At 39.8% G+C, this 13,463-nt stretch overlaps 2 protein-coding genes across 2 annotated transcripts; one reads left to right on the top strand and one right to left on the bottom strand.

The window, feature by feature from the left end:
- Positions 1 to 493: 493 nt before the first annotated feature.
- LOC147055940 (uncharacterized) lies at positions 494 to 5,281 on the top strand. Its single transcript, XM_085914034.1, has 2 exons — positions 494 to 548; positions 2,764 to 5,281. Exons 1-2 carry the CDS (start codon positions 534 to 536, stop codon positions 3,988 to 3,990), a joined length of 1,242 nt encoding a protein of 413 aa, XP_085770160.1. The 5' UTR covers positions 494 to 533; the 3' UTR covers positions 3,991 to 5,281.
- lrrc56 (leucine rich repeat containing 56) lies at positions 2,280 to 13,331 on the bottom strand. Its single transcript, XM_085914032.1, has 12 exons — positions 13,091 to 13,331; positions 11,450 to 11,537; positions 10,359 to 10,419; positions 9,523 to 9,619; positions 9,223 to 9,420; positions 8,144 to 8,312; positions 7,869 to 8,075; positions 7,616 to 7,683; positions 7,192 to 7,337; positions 6,343 to 6,530; positions 5,856 to 6,189; positions 2,280 to 5,500 (listed from the first exon to the last, which is right to left on the bottom strand). The coding sequence occupies exons 1-12, from the start codon at positions 13,241 to 13,243 to the stop codon at positions 5,413 to 5,415; spliced, it is 1,797 nt and encodes a 598-aa protein (XP_085770158.1). The 5' UTR covers positions 13,244 to 13,331; the 3' UTR covers positions 2,280 to 5,412.
- Positions 13,332 to 13,463: the final 132 nt, after the last annotated feature.

The following is a 13,463-nucleotide window of genomic DNA, read 5'->3' as shown; positions in this document are numbered from 1 at the left end:
GTATTCCAAAAAAAAAGTATAAATAAAAAAAAGTTTCATTTCTAAACGAAGGGTTTCAGCTCTGTTATGTAAAAACCAGTTTCATGGCTGAATGGCGAAGTTCACATACTGTACTTTAAACATTCCTGTTCACAACATGTTTACAAGCCTAAATCAACACTGCAGAATGTGCCTCAAGGATGTACAGCCAACAGCAAGTTTTTAACTCTGCAATTGGATCTTGATAAGATCCAGTCGGCGGCTGGCTGACTAAAAAATATTAAACTCTGAAAGACAATACACTGCCCGTAATCTTACAAAACACAGTACACCTAGTGTTTTTATTTAGAAGGATTACGTCATATCACATGGCTTTGATGATGTCACAGAATTGTTACAATATAATGATATCATGCCTATGATATGCCATCAAACATAATCTTGGGAGAGTATCTTTTGTTGAGATGCATGACCTTATAAGAAAGGTAGTTCACCCACATATTGACTTCATGTATTTCAATGACATTTTCCCCTGAAAGAAGACACTTCCAATCATGTTACCGGATAAGGTTAGGTTAGCAAATTGTTTTCATGGATTCCACAACCACTACTGCTCTCAATAGCATATTCTCAACTATATGTATGTATATGTTGTAGCCGTCACTTAGCTACTGAGGATTTATTCTCGACTGCTCAGTACAGCATAGTAGCCTATTGTCCATCCATGTATACTCACTCATCACATACAATATCACTCGACTATGTGTCATATTCTGTTTATCTACATTCAGCTCTGATTGTATTTGCGATTATTATTGCTGGTGTTTAATACATTCTCAACATCTGATGTCCACAAATTCTTGATGCAAGTATAGTTTAGAGTTTTTCATGCTACATTCAATGCTCCTGTCTATTTCTACTCTACTATTCCCAATCATTCCTGTATTTATTCATGTCCAGTCTGCCATTATGTGAATCTGCATGCTTTAAGCTGTTTAATGGCATCGCATTGAAGTTTACAAGCATTACACACATTCTATATTGAAATACAATAGAACATTCAAACATTGCCAGTGCTAATGCAAATCCCATTGACATGCGAACAGAAAAGTTTGCTTTATTAATTGTGATTCCAATATGCCTAAAAATAATCACGTGATTACTAGTTTTTCCATAACTGCCCAGCACTTGTCTGCCGTTTGCATCCACATACTGTATGGTATTTATTATTAATGTACAGTTGCCATATGTATTGCCACTCTATTCCTGCTCACTCTCATGATGTTCCGAGATATATATAGAGCACTTTTTGCGTTGTGTTATTTAAAGTGCTCTACAAATAAAACTGAGGTGGATAGAGATATTGTAAACATACACATAAATATTGTAGTTTTTTTTTTTTTTTATATTTATATTTTATGTGTGCTGATGTCCACTGAGCAGCTGCAAAAGTCGAATTTCCAAGTAGCGGTACAAAATTCGATTCTATTAATAATAAATAAATAAAAGAAGCGCTGCAAAGAGCAGCAGCTTTATGATAAAGTAATGCCCAACAATATTTAGGCAATTACAATTTCCACACCATGAATTTTACAATACAAAAGACAACCAAATGTAGACTGCAGAATATGTACAATTTCTCAAGTATTTGGACAGTTGACATACTATAATTGAAAACTAATTGGATGAAAATGCTTTGTAGTCATTGACTGTCTGAAGTCTAGAAGCCCTGGACATCATTCAACTCTGAGTTGGTGGAAATTCTTTTAGACAGTTTGTGGGTCTTCCTACATTGCCTTCAGTAAGTGACAAGCATGTTGCATGTTGTCGGGTTGAGATCAAGACACTGATGCGGTCACTTAAAGATATTCAATATCTTTGTCTTTAATTTTTTGTGTGGTATACTATCCATCTGTACTATAAAGAGCCATATCACATTTTTAAAATCATTTTGGATCATGTGAGAAGACTTGAGTTACAGTCAATACATCTGCTTGCAATCAAATCCTGGAGAGCCCGTTCATTAAGCAGCTGTCGAGTTGTTCCTTTTCTTGTCCATAGTTTTCTCTCTCCTTCATTCTGATACAAGTTGGCGTTGGTTTGGCCCAAAGAATCCAATTCCAGAACAGGTGACGCTGTATGGATGTTTTCTGACTTTCCTGCACTCACTATACTACACTTTTTTGTTTCAGAAAGATGTCTCGTGACGAGATTGACAATCACGCCCCTACTTTCACCAGCGTATTCTTGGTTTTTGTTAATGTTTCACTCACAGACAAAACAGTCTTCCTTCATCGATTTCAGTGGTTTTATTGCGACAGAAAAAAAATGAACCAAGACAATCTGACAGTACATAATTGAATGTTCAATGACAAAGTCAGTCACCTGATCTCAACTTTATACTTGCTGTGGACAAACATTCGGAGCAGCTAGACCCACAAACAAGCAGTGATTTTCTCCAAGTGTCAAATTACTGTTGTAAAAGTTAGGTCGCAAATTGCATACACACATAAATGTAGTGCCAACCAAGTAGAAGATGAATAGTCTTCATAAATGCATCTATACATACTCACAGTTAAACACCACTGAAAACATCAACCACAATTGTAAATTGCAAATTAAATTACTGTTCAAACAGATAAATAGGAACACATTATTGTGTCACATTTGGTAGTAAGTAAGTTATATATTCTTAAAAATGTTCTTTGTCGATTGTGCGACGAAAAATAAGTCACATCATATTACAACATTAATTCTTGCATTCTGCGTATTTTTGTCTCCAAGGTTGCTGCTGCAAGAACCAATCCGCCGCATATACCAATTCACAAGATTTGCTTACATCTCTCTGGGAATACCGTAAAAAAGTTGCGGAGTTTTCTGCAAGCTATCACCTTTGGCCTTCAGGAAACAGAGCTCAGTTGCCGTCCTTCCCAGCAGAGTCTCTTCCGCCATAAGCGTGAGCCTAACAACAAACCTGTGAGACAAGCTCCCTTAAAACCTGTGGCCCCCTATGTAACCAAACTGCGGAACAACATCCCAGAAAAAAGCACTGGTCCACCAAGGGCAACTAAACAAAGGAGTAGTGCACGGCAGTCTAGAGTCTTTCAACAAAGAACCCGCCCATCGATACATCGGTGTCCCAAGCACACGAAGAACACACTACCAATGGCTATTGGCCCTCAAATAACCAAATTGGATGTTAAAGTCAATCAAAAGAAAGTCCCCCCACCAATTTACAAGAATGCTAGTGGCACTCAGGAAGTTCCATTTCAAACCATCACCCTGGACTTTGACAAATCCAAAAAGAAGCTACCCATCCAACAGCAGACTACACGTCAACCAAGGACACATACTCAGAAAACCGACCTCCAGTGTAGTTCAGAAGTTAACCATATCTATCCACCAATCTACAGTGATGTAAGACACGGTGGTGAAGATATTCCACCACCAATTCCCTCGGTCCCTTATGTAACACAAGTGCAGCCTAGGCCACATCAGAAGAAAACCAACCCAGAATGCAGGCACAATCCACACCGCGTCCGTCCGCCAGTCCGCAAGGATTGTAAACACAGTCATCAAGAAATCTCAAAGGGTCTTCAGATAACCCAACTGGAATGTCCAAATAGGCAGACTTTGCACCCAATCCACAGGCATGAAAAAGACATTCAAGGTGCTATCCAACCCATCACCATAGTCCCTGATCTATGCCAACTGATGGGAGTCCAACATGGTGTCCGCCGACCAAATGACAAGCCGGCAAAAGTGTCTCATCAAGATATTCCCGAACCCGTCACCATGGGCCTTCAGATAACCGAAGTCAAGCACAGCACGGATCATCCATTTGTCCACGCATCAGTCCAAAAGAAAACTTGTGACACATGCTCTTACTTCACCCGGGTGGATTTTTGTCCTCATCAAAAGAACAGTAATGAAGTCCACAAGGGGACTGGGCACACTTGGCCAGTTGACCCAACTCCCATTTCTATGTGCCTTCAGATAACCCCACTCTAGCGTGGTCTCCTCTATACACCCAGTAATTCACAAAGATGCTCGACTCATTAAACTACAATTCGATGGAGGCCATTCAGAAACTGGATACATTTTGTGCACCCATCACCGTCAGCAGCAAAGCCACCACTATTCTATGCAAAGGTTCACGCTGGTTCCCAAAAACAAACGTGTGGACTTGTAGTTTTACGTGAACCATACAAGATTCCATCGGACTTCACTCAGGTCAGAGGTTTATTCTGAGAGCTCTTATCAGAGCTCTGTGGGCTGCATTTCAAATGGGATCATCGTTGTTTTTTACAGTCAAGGACCGTAGAGGTTTTTAAATCTGTCTCAAGAGGGGAAGAGGCTGTACAAGAGATACAAATCCCTGGATAGTACTCTGTCAGAATTTCATCTACAATACTGTATCTTCAAACGTCAGGTCAACAAAGACACATGATGTAGGGGCTTTAAGATCCGTCGAACTGTAATCACTTTGCAGAGACTACTCCAGGACTACTACGGCAATTGTTTTAGCTAAACGTTTTCGCTTTTACCTTTTGTTATAGTGTGTTGTGCGAATTATCACTTCGACAGCTGCGTGAGCTGAACTTGATAAGAAAATAAGTGAAGTGAAATAAAATACAAAAACTGGGGTGTGCTTGAGTCGTTAAGACGTTTTCCTACGTACCAGGGTTGGAAGCAGAATTATTACCCAAACCCGTGACCCTGCAGATTTGCCACCTGTAAGGTCAAGCTAAAGGGCCATTGTGGGCCTGTCAGAACTTCAACTAGATCAGGTTTCACCCATTTGGGTCCTCGGCATCTGGTGTGCTGCATGTTTTATATTTCTCCCTGGTGCAACACAGCTGATTGGCCCGTGACTGATGGGGCCTGAGAAAATATTCTTGTTCTCAACACTGACATGACAACCATTTCTTAGAGCACCCTGAGGTAGGCAGTGGCACATTACAGACCTTAGCAGAACTGAGTTTTTTCATTGACCAAGGATAACATGTTCCCCATGCACTTAATTTGGAATACATTTGTATTGCCAATTTGCCATTTACCCATCAAGATATTCTGGCTACCTCCAGATCTAATAACTTGAATTCAAGACTTGTCTGCTGAAATGCATCCTTTTGACATAGTGCCCTCATGTGGCATGTAGGGCTATCACACCACGAGTAACCAGTATGTACAGCAGTGAAACAATAAAAACATTTTTTTTTCACCTGAAACCTGAGCCTAAAGGTAATCACAATATGTATTCATATTTCTAATACAGTTTGTGTGAAAGAACGGTTTCAATAAAGGGACGGGCACTTGCAGGAAAGTGTTGTGCACTTGCAGAAATAAAAATAGATTCAAACCCCCCCAAAAAAGCATAAAAATAATAGACTTTCTAATCCTGATAATTCTGGTGTCAGTCTTAATTTGTGCTCACTCTGAAGGCATTTGAAGCTGGTGCTCTGTCCAGGATCTTTGACAGTTCGCTTTTGTTGCCAGGCTGTACACGTCCATCTCTAAACTGAAAGACAGAGAGATGTAATCTAATTAAATTCAAGTACAATTTATAAGTGAGTGAGTGAGTGAGTGAGTGAGTGAGTGAGTGAGTGAGTGAGTGAGTGAGTGAGTGAGTGAGTGAGTGAGTGAGTGAGTGAGTGAGTGAGTGAGTGAGTGAGTGAGTGAGTGAGTGAGGGCATGAATCAATCAATCAATCAATAAAAGCCAAAGTTTGTATCAAAAAAATATTTTAGCGTGACACCAACATATGGAATCCAACTGAAACATGATGTTTGTGTAACATTGCACTACTAAGAATTTGGTGGAAAAAAAAAAGACTTGAGAAACATTTTTGACAATGGAATGCAATAATTTCTCACCAGGAATCCTTGCTTTGTCCTCCCAGGCTACTTAATTTATATGGACGGGTAATGTTTAAAGGCAATGACGGGCAAAGCTTATTCATTTGTGTCAACTTCTGGTTAAATGGCAGGCCAGTCTGTGCAGTACTTGAGGCCTTTAAAACTTTGCATCCTTCGCTGCAGGAATGAAGATTGTGTTCTGAATTGGCCGGGTTGGTTCGAATCCGATGTGCACGGATTCCTATGGGCTTCTTCCTACTAGAGGCTGATTTGGAACTTAGTGGAGGACAAGGTGAAAATGCGTTGTCACTGAAAAAGGGATCCACATGAGTCGACATGGATTCAAATTCATCTGAAAATGATGTGCAAAAAAATGGGCAGAATTAGCAGCTCTCACTAAGTCACCTTTTACAACTTGACATCACATTAGGTTCAGCCTACGCTTCAGTTAACTGTTAACATTTTTATTATTAAAATTATAATTGTATTCAGTGTGCGTTTTTACCTGAACATATAGATTTGGAAGATGAATTTGATGGACTTGCGTCTCGAATATCCTCACAATGTTCTTCATCACAACTGTCGCTCATACAATCAAATCCTTTCTCTTCATCATCAGCCTCCTCATCATCGTTGCCGTGTCGAACAACCAGTATTTGTGGTCGTCTATCTCTTTGTACTTCTTCGAGATACCTGGATGTGTGTGTCACGTATCTGGTGAAGTCGCTTAAAGGGGAAGTAAATCCCAAAATGTTCTTTCCAATAATATGTTGTATGTGCCCCCACTAGTCTAAACATAGCATTTTGATGAATATTAATTTTGTGGAATATGAGTTAAGCCACAAAATTCAAATTTTTATGCATCTCCTGTCGACTGAAAACAAAATTACAGTTGGCAGGTCTCAGGTCACAACCAATCACGGCTCAGCTTCAGAAAACTGGTGAGCTGTGATTAGTTGACTGGCAAATTCAGCCTACAGCCCAAAGACTGCTGGGATAGGCTCCAGTGCACCCGCGACCCTTGGGAGGATAAGCGGTTCAGATACTGGATGGACAAATTGAAAAAAAAATGCTATTGTTCTGAAGCGGCCATCACAAATACATTCTTCAGTAAGTATTTCCCATGTCATCAAAAATGTCGGCACTGCACATTTCCTTGAAATAACATGATATAGTTTTGACAAAAAAATATAATTACTTGGCAACCCCTCTTACAAGGCCTATAATTTGATGATTTTTTTATCGAGTCCCACCCTTTGTATTTATATCCATTTCAGACTTCCATGAATTGACAGTCAGATTTTTAAGTGAGTTGTTGTTTTTCATCAAAAAAAGAATAATCTGAGTAGGTTACCTGCAGTGTTTTTCCTTCCAAGTTCTCAGTTCAGCAAGCACGTCACCACCACTCTCTTTGCCATCAGGGTCTTGAGGGGTAATCGTGTGCTCTGGCACATAGATGGGCAGGTTAAGGGGGGTGAAAGTAGATGTACAGGGTGCTGTCTGTGAGGAAACACAAACATATACACTAAATCAATGTATTAATCTAATATGGCTAGGTAAACAGACACCAAAATACAGAAAAAAAGTAAGCATGACAGCAGAGGCGACGCATAAGCACATATATAACATAATAAAAGTTAATAAAATGTATGCATAAAATTGTCTCCCTTCAAAAATAATGCCCAACCAAAATATTGAAGTTGTGGTTTCAGATGGATCCCAGAGCAAAATGTACTTTCACAACAGAGTGAAATAAATCTCTATTTTATGCCACTTACCCTCAACTTTTCACGTCTTGCTCGTATTGCCTTGACAGGGTTTCCACAGAATAGAATCTTACCAGCTCCTGCATACAGGATATAAAGATGCGGCCTCAATCCTGCTTTTTTGGATTATTTTTGTTAAGAGTTTGTCATTGTGAACCAATACTAAAAAGGGACCCAGAATCAAAAAAATCCATAACAGGAAAATACTATTTTTTTAAAAGTCTACAGTAAGTTAGCATTCATGTGAAAGATCAGAATATGTAACCATGCGTCAGGAAACTGCTGTCTTCTTCAACTTCAGCTAAGTCTGAATCCACAGAACCAGGTGTGGACACTGGACTGGATCGAAACCCGGATGAACTTGCTGATAGAGGTCTGGATACAGGTGTGCTCGCTGATGACCGAGGCCGGAGGCTGGAGGCAGGGCGCTTGGCTGAGCTGGACCAGCTATATGCACTATTTCCTTCGGCTTCTACAAAGAAATTGAGTGTGTCATTAAAACATCTTGGAACAACAGGTGAGACCACAACAAAAACATACGGTCTCCATTCAATGTCGGGGTGGGGTCCCTGAGGTAGTTTCGGAGAATTGCCCAGTCTTCCCACAAGTTGCTGCTTGAGCCCAACCGGCCATCCTCCACTCTTGCGTTGTCAAGGTAACGTAGCTGTGGAACCAACTCCCTCACCGCATGGTAATAATTGTACTCGATCTGGTGGGGTGAGCAAAATAGGCCAAATAAACTACTGTGATTGCAATTTTAGAGATGGCACAGTTTCAACAAGGCTTATTTAGATCAAATCTCGTCAAGTTTGAACCGAACATTTCTCATCTTCCGTCGTGCAGAAGAGAACAAATAACTAACTAATAAAGGGGAAAAGTAAGCAATGAGAGAGTGTGAGACTTTTGAGAGAGGAAGTGAGTGGTTGTTTGTGTTTGTGCGTTTGAAAGAGACTTTGGCAAACTCAAGTTGCCAAGTCAAACCCACAGCTGCTACAAAGCGCAAGCCTAATACATATTCAGCTCAGCCTCTCCCTTCATTGCTCTAGTTTCCTAATTAATTCTCTACTGGCGACCGTAAACTCTCTTACAGTGGATCCCAACTTTCCAAACTGTTGTAAATCAGCAGAAGCCGCAAACCATTGTGGCCAATGATGGCCATGGCCAACATTAACCACTCGCTCACAGGCCACCTGAATGGCCACCCACACGTCTTGGGGAAGATTTTGAGAAACCAGACGTCCGTCTTACCACATGGGTGCGTTACATTGGGGCATTTACATATGTACATTTAAATAAAAAAATCAAAAAGCAAGATTTTACTCCGAAAAAGTATAATTATCATTATTGTAAAGTACTGTTACATTATTCAGAATTTGAGCATGATTGCTTAAATCTTTTTTTTTTATTCAAAATGCAGTGCGGTTTAACAACCGTGCCTCTATAAACGGCCATCCTCCACTCGTATGCTAGCAAAAGATCAAATTCTAATATTGTTTGGTTGTATTTATTCCATGCCGGTGATTATCTTGCATACCACTAGAAGGATCCAGCGTACTAGAAGTATTTGTACCACATTTGAGAATTTCTGAGTTTCTGTATAAAAACACATATCGACCTACTTGTGTGGTAGTGGGGTTTGGCTGCTGGCACACCGGGTTTCCCTCCAAGGTGAGTGTGTGTAGTTTGCCACATAACCTGAGATATTGAACCTGGACAAGGTCATTCACATCATTTCCTTCCAGATCTAACACCTGTAGATTTTCCAGCATGCCAACCTGACTCAAGTCGGACACTTGGTTAAAGGCCAGGTACAACTCCTGAAAAAGAAGATAAAATGCCCCCCAAAAAACAACACTACAGCTTGTATATATTTGAACTAAACAAGTACTTGACAAGAAACTATAATTTGTGAATGATACCCTGAGAGCGGAAATAGTCGAAATGCCATCCAAGGCTTGTAGATGGCAACAAGACATCCATAGAACCTGCAGGTTTGACAGGGTGGTTCCCAGGTCTCTATGGCAAATTAAAGAGGACAAAGGTATATTACACCTGACTGTATTTATAGCGTCGTAAGATTGGTGCTCATTTTTAAGTTTATTTTTTTAATAGATCGGAATACTCAAAATTCAAAATCCTCACCAAATAAATTTGTTAGTGAGAGGTTATGAAAATGATTATCTTACACCTGTCCTACAATATAGGTATTCTATTCTATTCTATTCTATTCTATTCTAATCGAATACTACCTTACAAAAGACAAGATATTTAATGTTCAAACTGATAAACTGTATTTTTGTATATATAATCCATTCATGTTTATTTTAATGCCTGTAACAAGTTCCCCAAAAAACTGTGACACTGGCATGCTCGCCATTATTTTACATCACCAATGCTTTTAACAACACTCAATGAATGTTTGAGAACTGAAGACAGTAATAGTTGCTTTGTAGGTGGAATTCTTTGCCAATTGAATAACTAGGAACCTTACCCTTTTGCTTGAACACATTTCCCATTGTTCATGTTTTATGACATTTTATACACTCGGAAGAGAAACATTAGTGTCACTATTGCATATTTACTTCCTTAAAAACATTTAACTACACGATATGTATTGAACACAAGTGGTAGAGAAATTGATGGGTGGTTTAAACGCATGTTCACTGTGGAAGCTGATGTCAACAAATATGCAAACTCCATACGAGGTAGACAACACAAGGACGATAAGGTCAAGTATTGTGTCGGTTTTACTCACCTTACAGACATGAGCACACTGTTGCTCATTTTAAGCAGCACCAGCTGAGGCAAGTAAGAGCCTAGAAAACGATATCAGCTATTTAAAAGAGGAAAAATATGACCATTTGAAGCCCCTAAATTAAATTCCAGAAGGACAGTTCACCACTTTTGATTCTTACTGAAATAATTCATTTCCTAAAATGGCAATATTACCTTTTATATTTCCAAGCATATAAAAACTGTGACTTGTACCGTATTTTCCAGACTATAAGGCGCACATAAAAACCTCAAATTTTCTCAAAAGCCGACAGTACGCCTTATAGTCAGGTGCGCCTTATATATGGACAAAGTTGCGGCCCGCGTCTAAATCTAAACTGGCCCGAAGCATTGTGTCATAAAATCAATCATAAGTGGCCCACTGAAGACTATAAATCATGAATCAAAAAGACTATGGATCATTATTTTGTGATTATAAAGTAATTTGTTGCTTCTGAAGTTGAAATAAAAAAGATCAAATGGAGAATGATTTAATTTGTATTAAAAATCTGACATGATGCAACCTGGCCTTTTACTGCAGTTACAAACACCAATATCAGCCTTCTTATTCATACAACAATTACAACAATAAAACAAACTTAATACAAATTCATTCAACTTTCATAAAATTGTTAATTTGTAATTATTTTAATCTTTAACTTTGACTTTTAAAATGTACTGATCTATCTGACTGTTTTGTACTTATTAAAGTAAGCTTGACATGTTTATTTTGTGTGTTGTGTGATATTAACATTATTGGTATATTGTTATTGTTTTCACAATTTCAAATCATTATATTGTGATTGCATTAATGGTGCGCCTTATAGTCCGGTGCGCCTTATATATGGACAAAGTTTTAAAACGGGCCATTTATTGAAGGTGCGCCTTATAGTCTGGTGCACCTTATAGTCCGGAAATACGGTACATTGAAATATTGACATTACATACAAATATCTATCACAAGGATGAGTATTCTTATAAAAAGAACATACATAGATACTGCAAATGTATTCTTTCTCCAAGAATGACTCCACATTCAACACTGCATATGCATTGATGAGGTATGTCGCTCACCAAAGTTACCAAGGCTGTTTTCTCGAGTGTCCACGCAGATTTCCAGTGAGGTCACCTGAGTCAGATCTTTTGTTCCACACAGTAATTCCTGTGGAGGACAGTCTCAACTCAGCACAATTACCCAAGATGTATTGCTGATATCAAGGATTTCCATCTATTATAAAGGAAATTCACTTTGATGAAGCTACAACATGTAAGTTTACATCATAAAAATATAGAAGCCAGTGACAGCTTTTTGCCGCCCAAGTTGATAGACGATAGACGACTGCCAACAGTGAACCCAAATGATATACAGTGGAGCCTCGGTTTTCGAACGTCGGTTCTCGAACAATTCGGTACTCGAACAAAAAAGTCGATATTTTTTTGCTTTGGATGTCGGACGAAATCCGGTAGTCGAACCTCGCGAGATGAGCCGAGAGGCATGCCAACTGACTCCGTTCGTTATTACGTTCTCGTTACTCTGAGGATTGCATCAAATCTAATCATGCCTCCAAATGAAGCAAGTGGGAGCAAGAAAGCCATCCTAAAACACAAAGACGCTCCTCAAGCAATGCGACAGTGAGCGCCCGGCCGGCGCAACTGTCGCGATCGGACCAAATTAAGCTCCCTGCGCACTGAGGTCCACTTAAATTTTGGAAAGTTCATTAGGACTTTGAAAATATTTTCAAAATTTTAGCGACCGCTCTGTCACAATAATGCGACACGCGGTCAGCGGCGCGCTGCGGTTGCGCATTCGGACAAAATTAAGCTCCCTGCGCATTTAGGTGCACTAAAATTCTGGAAACTAAATCAGGACTCTGAAAATATTTTCTAAATTTCAGTGACGGCTCTGTCACAATAATGCGACCAGCGCGGTGCAGTTGTGCGGTGGGCGACGCGCTATGGTTGCGCGTTTGGCGGTGCCCTGCAGTTGCGCGATCGGACAAAATTAAACTTCCTGCGCACTGAGGTCCACTTAAATTTTGGGCAGTACATCAGGACTTTTGAAATATTTTCTAAATTTCAGCGACGGCTCTGTCACAATAATGCGACCAGCGCGGTACAGTTGCGCGGTCGGTGACGCGCTACGGTTTCGCGTTCGGCGGTGCCCTGCAGTTGCGAGATCGGACACAATTAAACTTTCCGCGCACTGAGGTCCACTTAAATTTTGAAAAGTACATCAGGACTTTAAAAATATTTTTTAAATTTCAGCAATCGGACAGAAATGCGCAAATGAAAAAAATGCTTAAAAAGGCGGGTTTTTTTCTTGGAACGGATTTTTCCCCCCATTATTTGTAATGGGAAAACATGATACGGAATTTGAACGATTCATTTCTGAACAGCCTTCTGGAACGGATTGTGTTAAAAAAAACCGAGGCTTCACTGTATTATGAATCGATTCAATATGCCATGCTGCATCGAACGAATACAACTAATTCATGCACAGCACTAATACACGTATCTAGGTAGGTAGGTAGGTAGGTAGGTAGGTAGGTAGGTAGGTAGGTAGGTAGGTAGGTAGGTAGGTAGGTAGGTAGGTAGGTATGGAATAGAATAGAATAGAATAGAATAGAATACAATACAATACAATACAATACAATACAATACAATACAATACAATACAATACAACTTGATTTATATCGCACATTTTACAAGCTTACCAGCCTCTCCTGGGATAGATAGAGTTCCACTTCACCCTCCTCACAGACTTTCATGGCAGGAGCTGGGTTGAAGGGGCCTGATTCATCCATCACAGTCACCTGGACCCGGCCAGAAGCAGGCCGAACTTCCCGTTTTGTTAATGTGCGATCCATTCTTCTCTGCTAACAATATGGCATTGCAAAAAAGGACCAGGCTTTACTTTGACCTTCGTCTTGTGGGAAAGATAATTCAGCCATGTTATTCATCCAATGATGGCCATCAGTGCGGTTGAATGTTTGCTTGGCAACCATTCTCATCTTCCTGGATACGGACGGCAAAGGCGGTCGAGTAGCTTCTTGGGAAATGTAGTTTCTTTAGTTTACGCCCGCTCTG

Source organism: Syngnathus leptorhynchus, chromosome 6, assembly GCF_054491065.1.
Source record: "Syngnathus leptorhynchus isolate UIUO chromosome 6, UIUO_Slep, whole genome shotgun sequence".
Taxonomy (NCBI): domain Eukaryota; kingdom Metazoa; phylum Chordata; class Actinopteri; order Syngnathiformes; family Syngnathidae; genus Syngnathus; species Syngnathus leptorhynchus.
The sequence above is the reverse complement of the archived record's forward strand: the minus strand, read 5'-3'. Positions and strand labels throughout refer to the sequence as shown.

Coding starts and splice junctions, on each gene's coding strand:
- lrrc56 (XM_085914032.1), bottom strand. CDS start 13,243: ATGGATCGCACATTAACAAAACGGGAAGTTCGGCCTGCTTCTGGCCGG. Junction 10,420..11,449: donor AAACAGCCTTGGTAACTTTG/GTGAGCGACATA, acceptor ATCGTTTTCTAG/GCTCTTACTTGCCTCAGCTG. Junction 6,190..6,342: donor TTCCAAATCTATATGTTCAG/GTAAAAACGCAC, acceptor CATCATTTTCAG/ATGAATTTGAATCCATGTCG.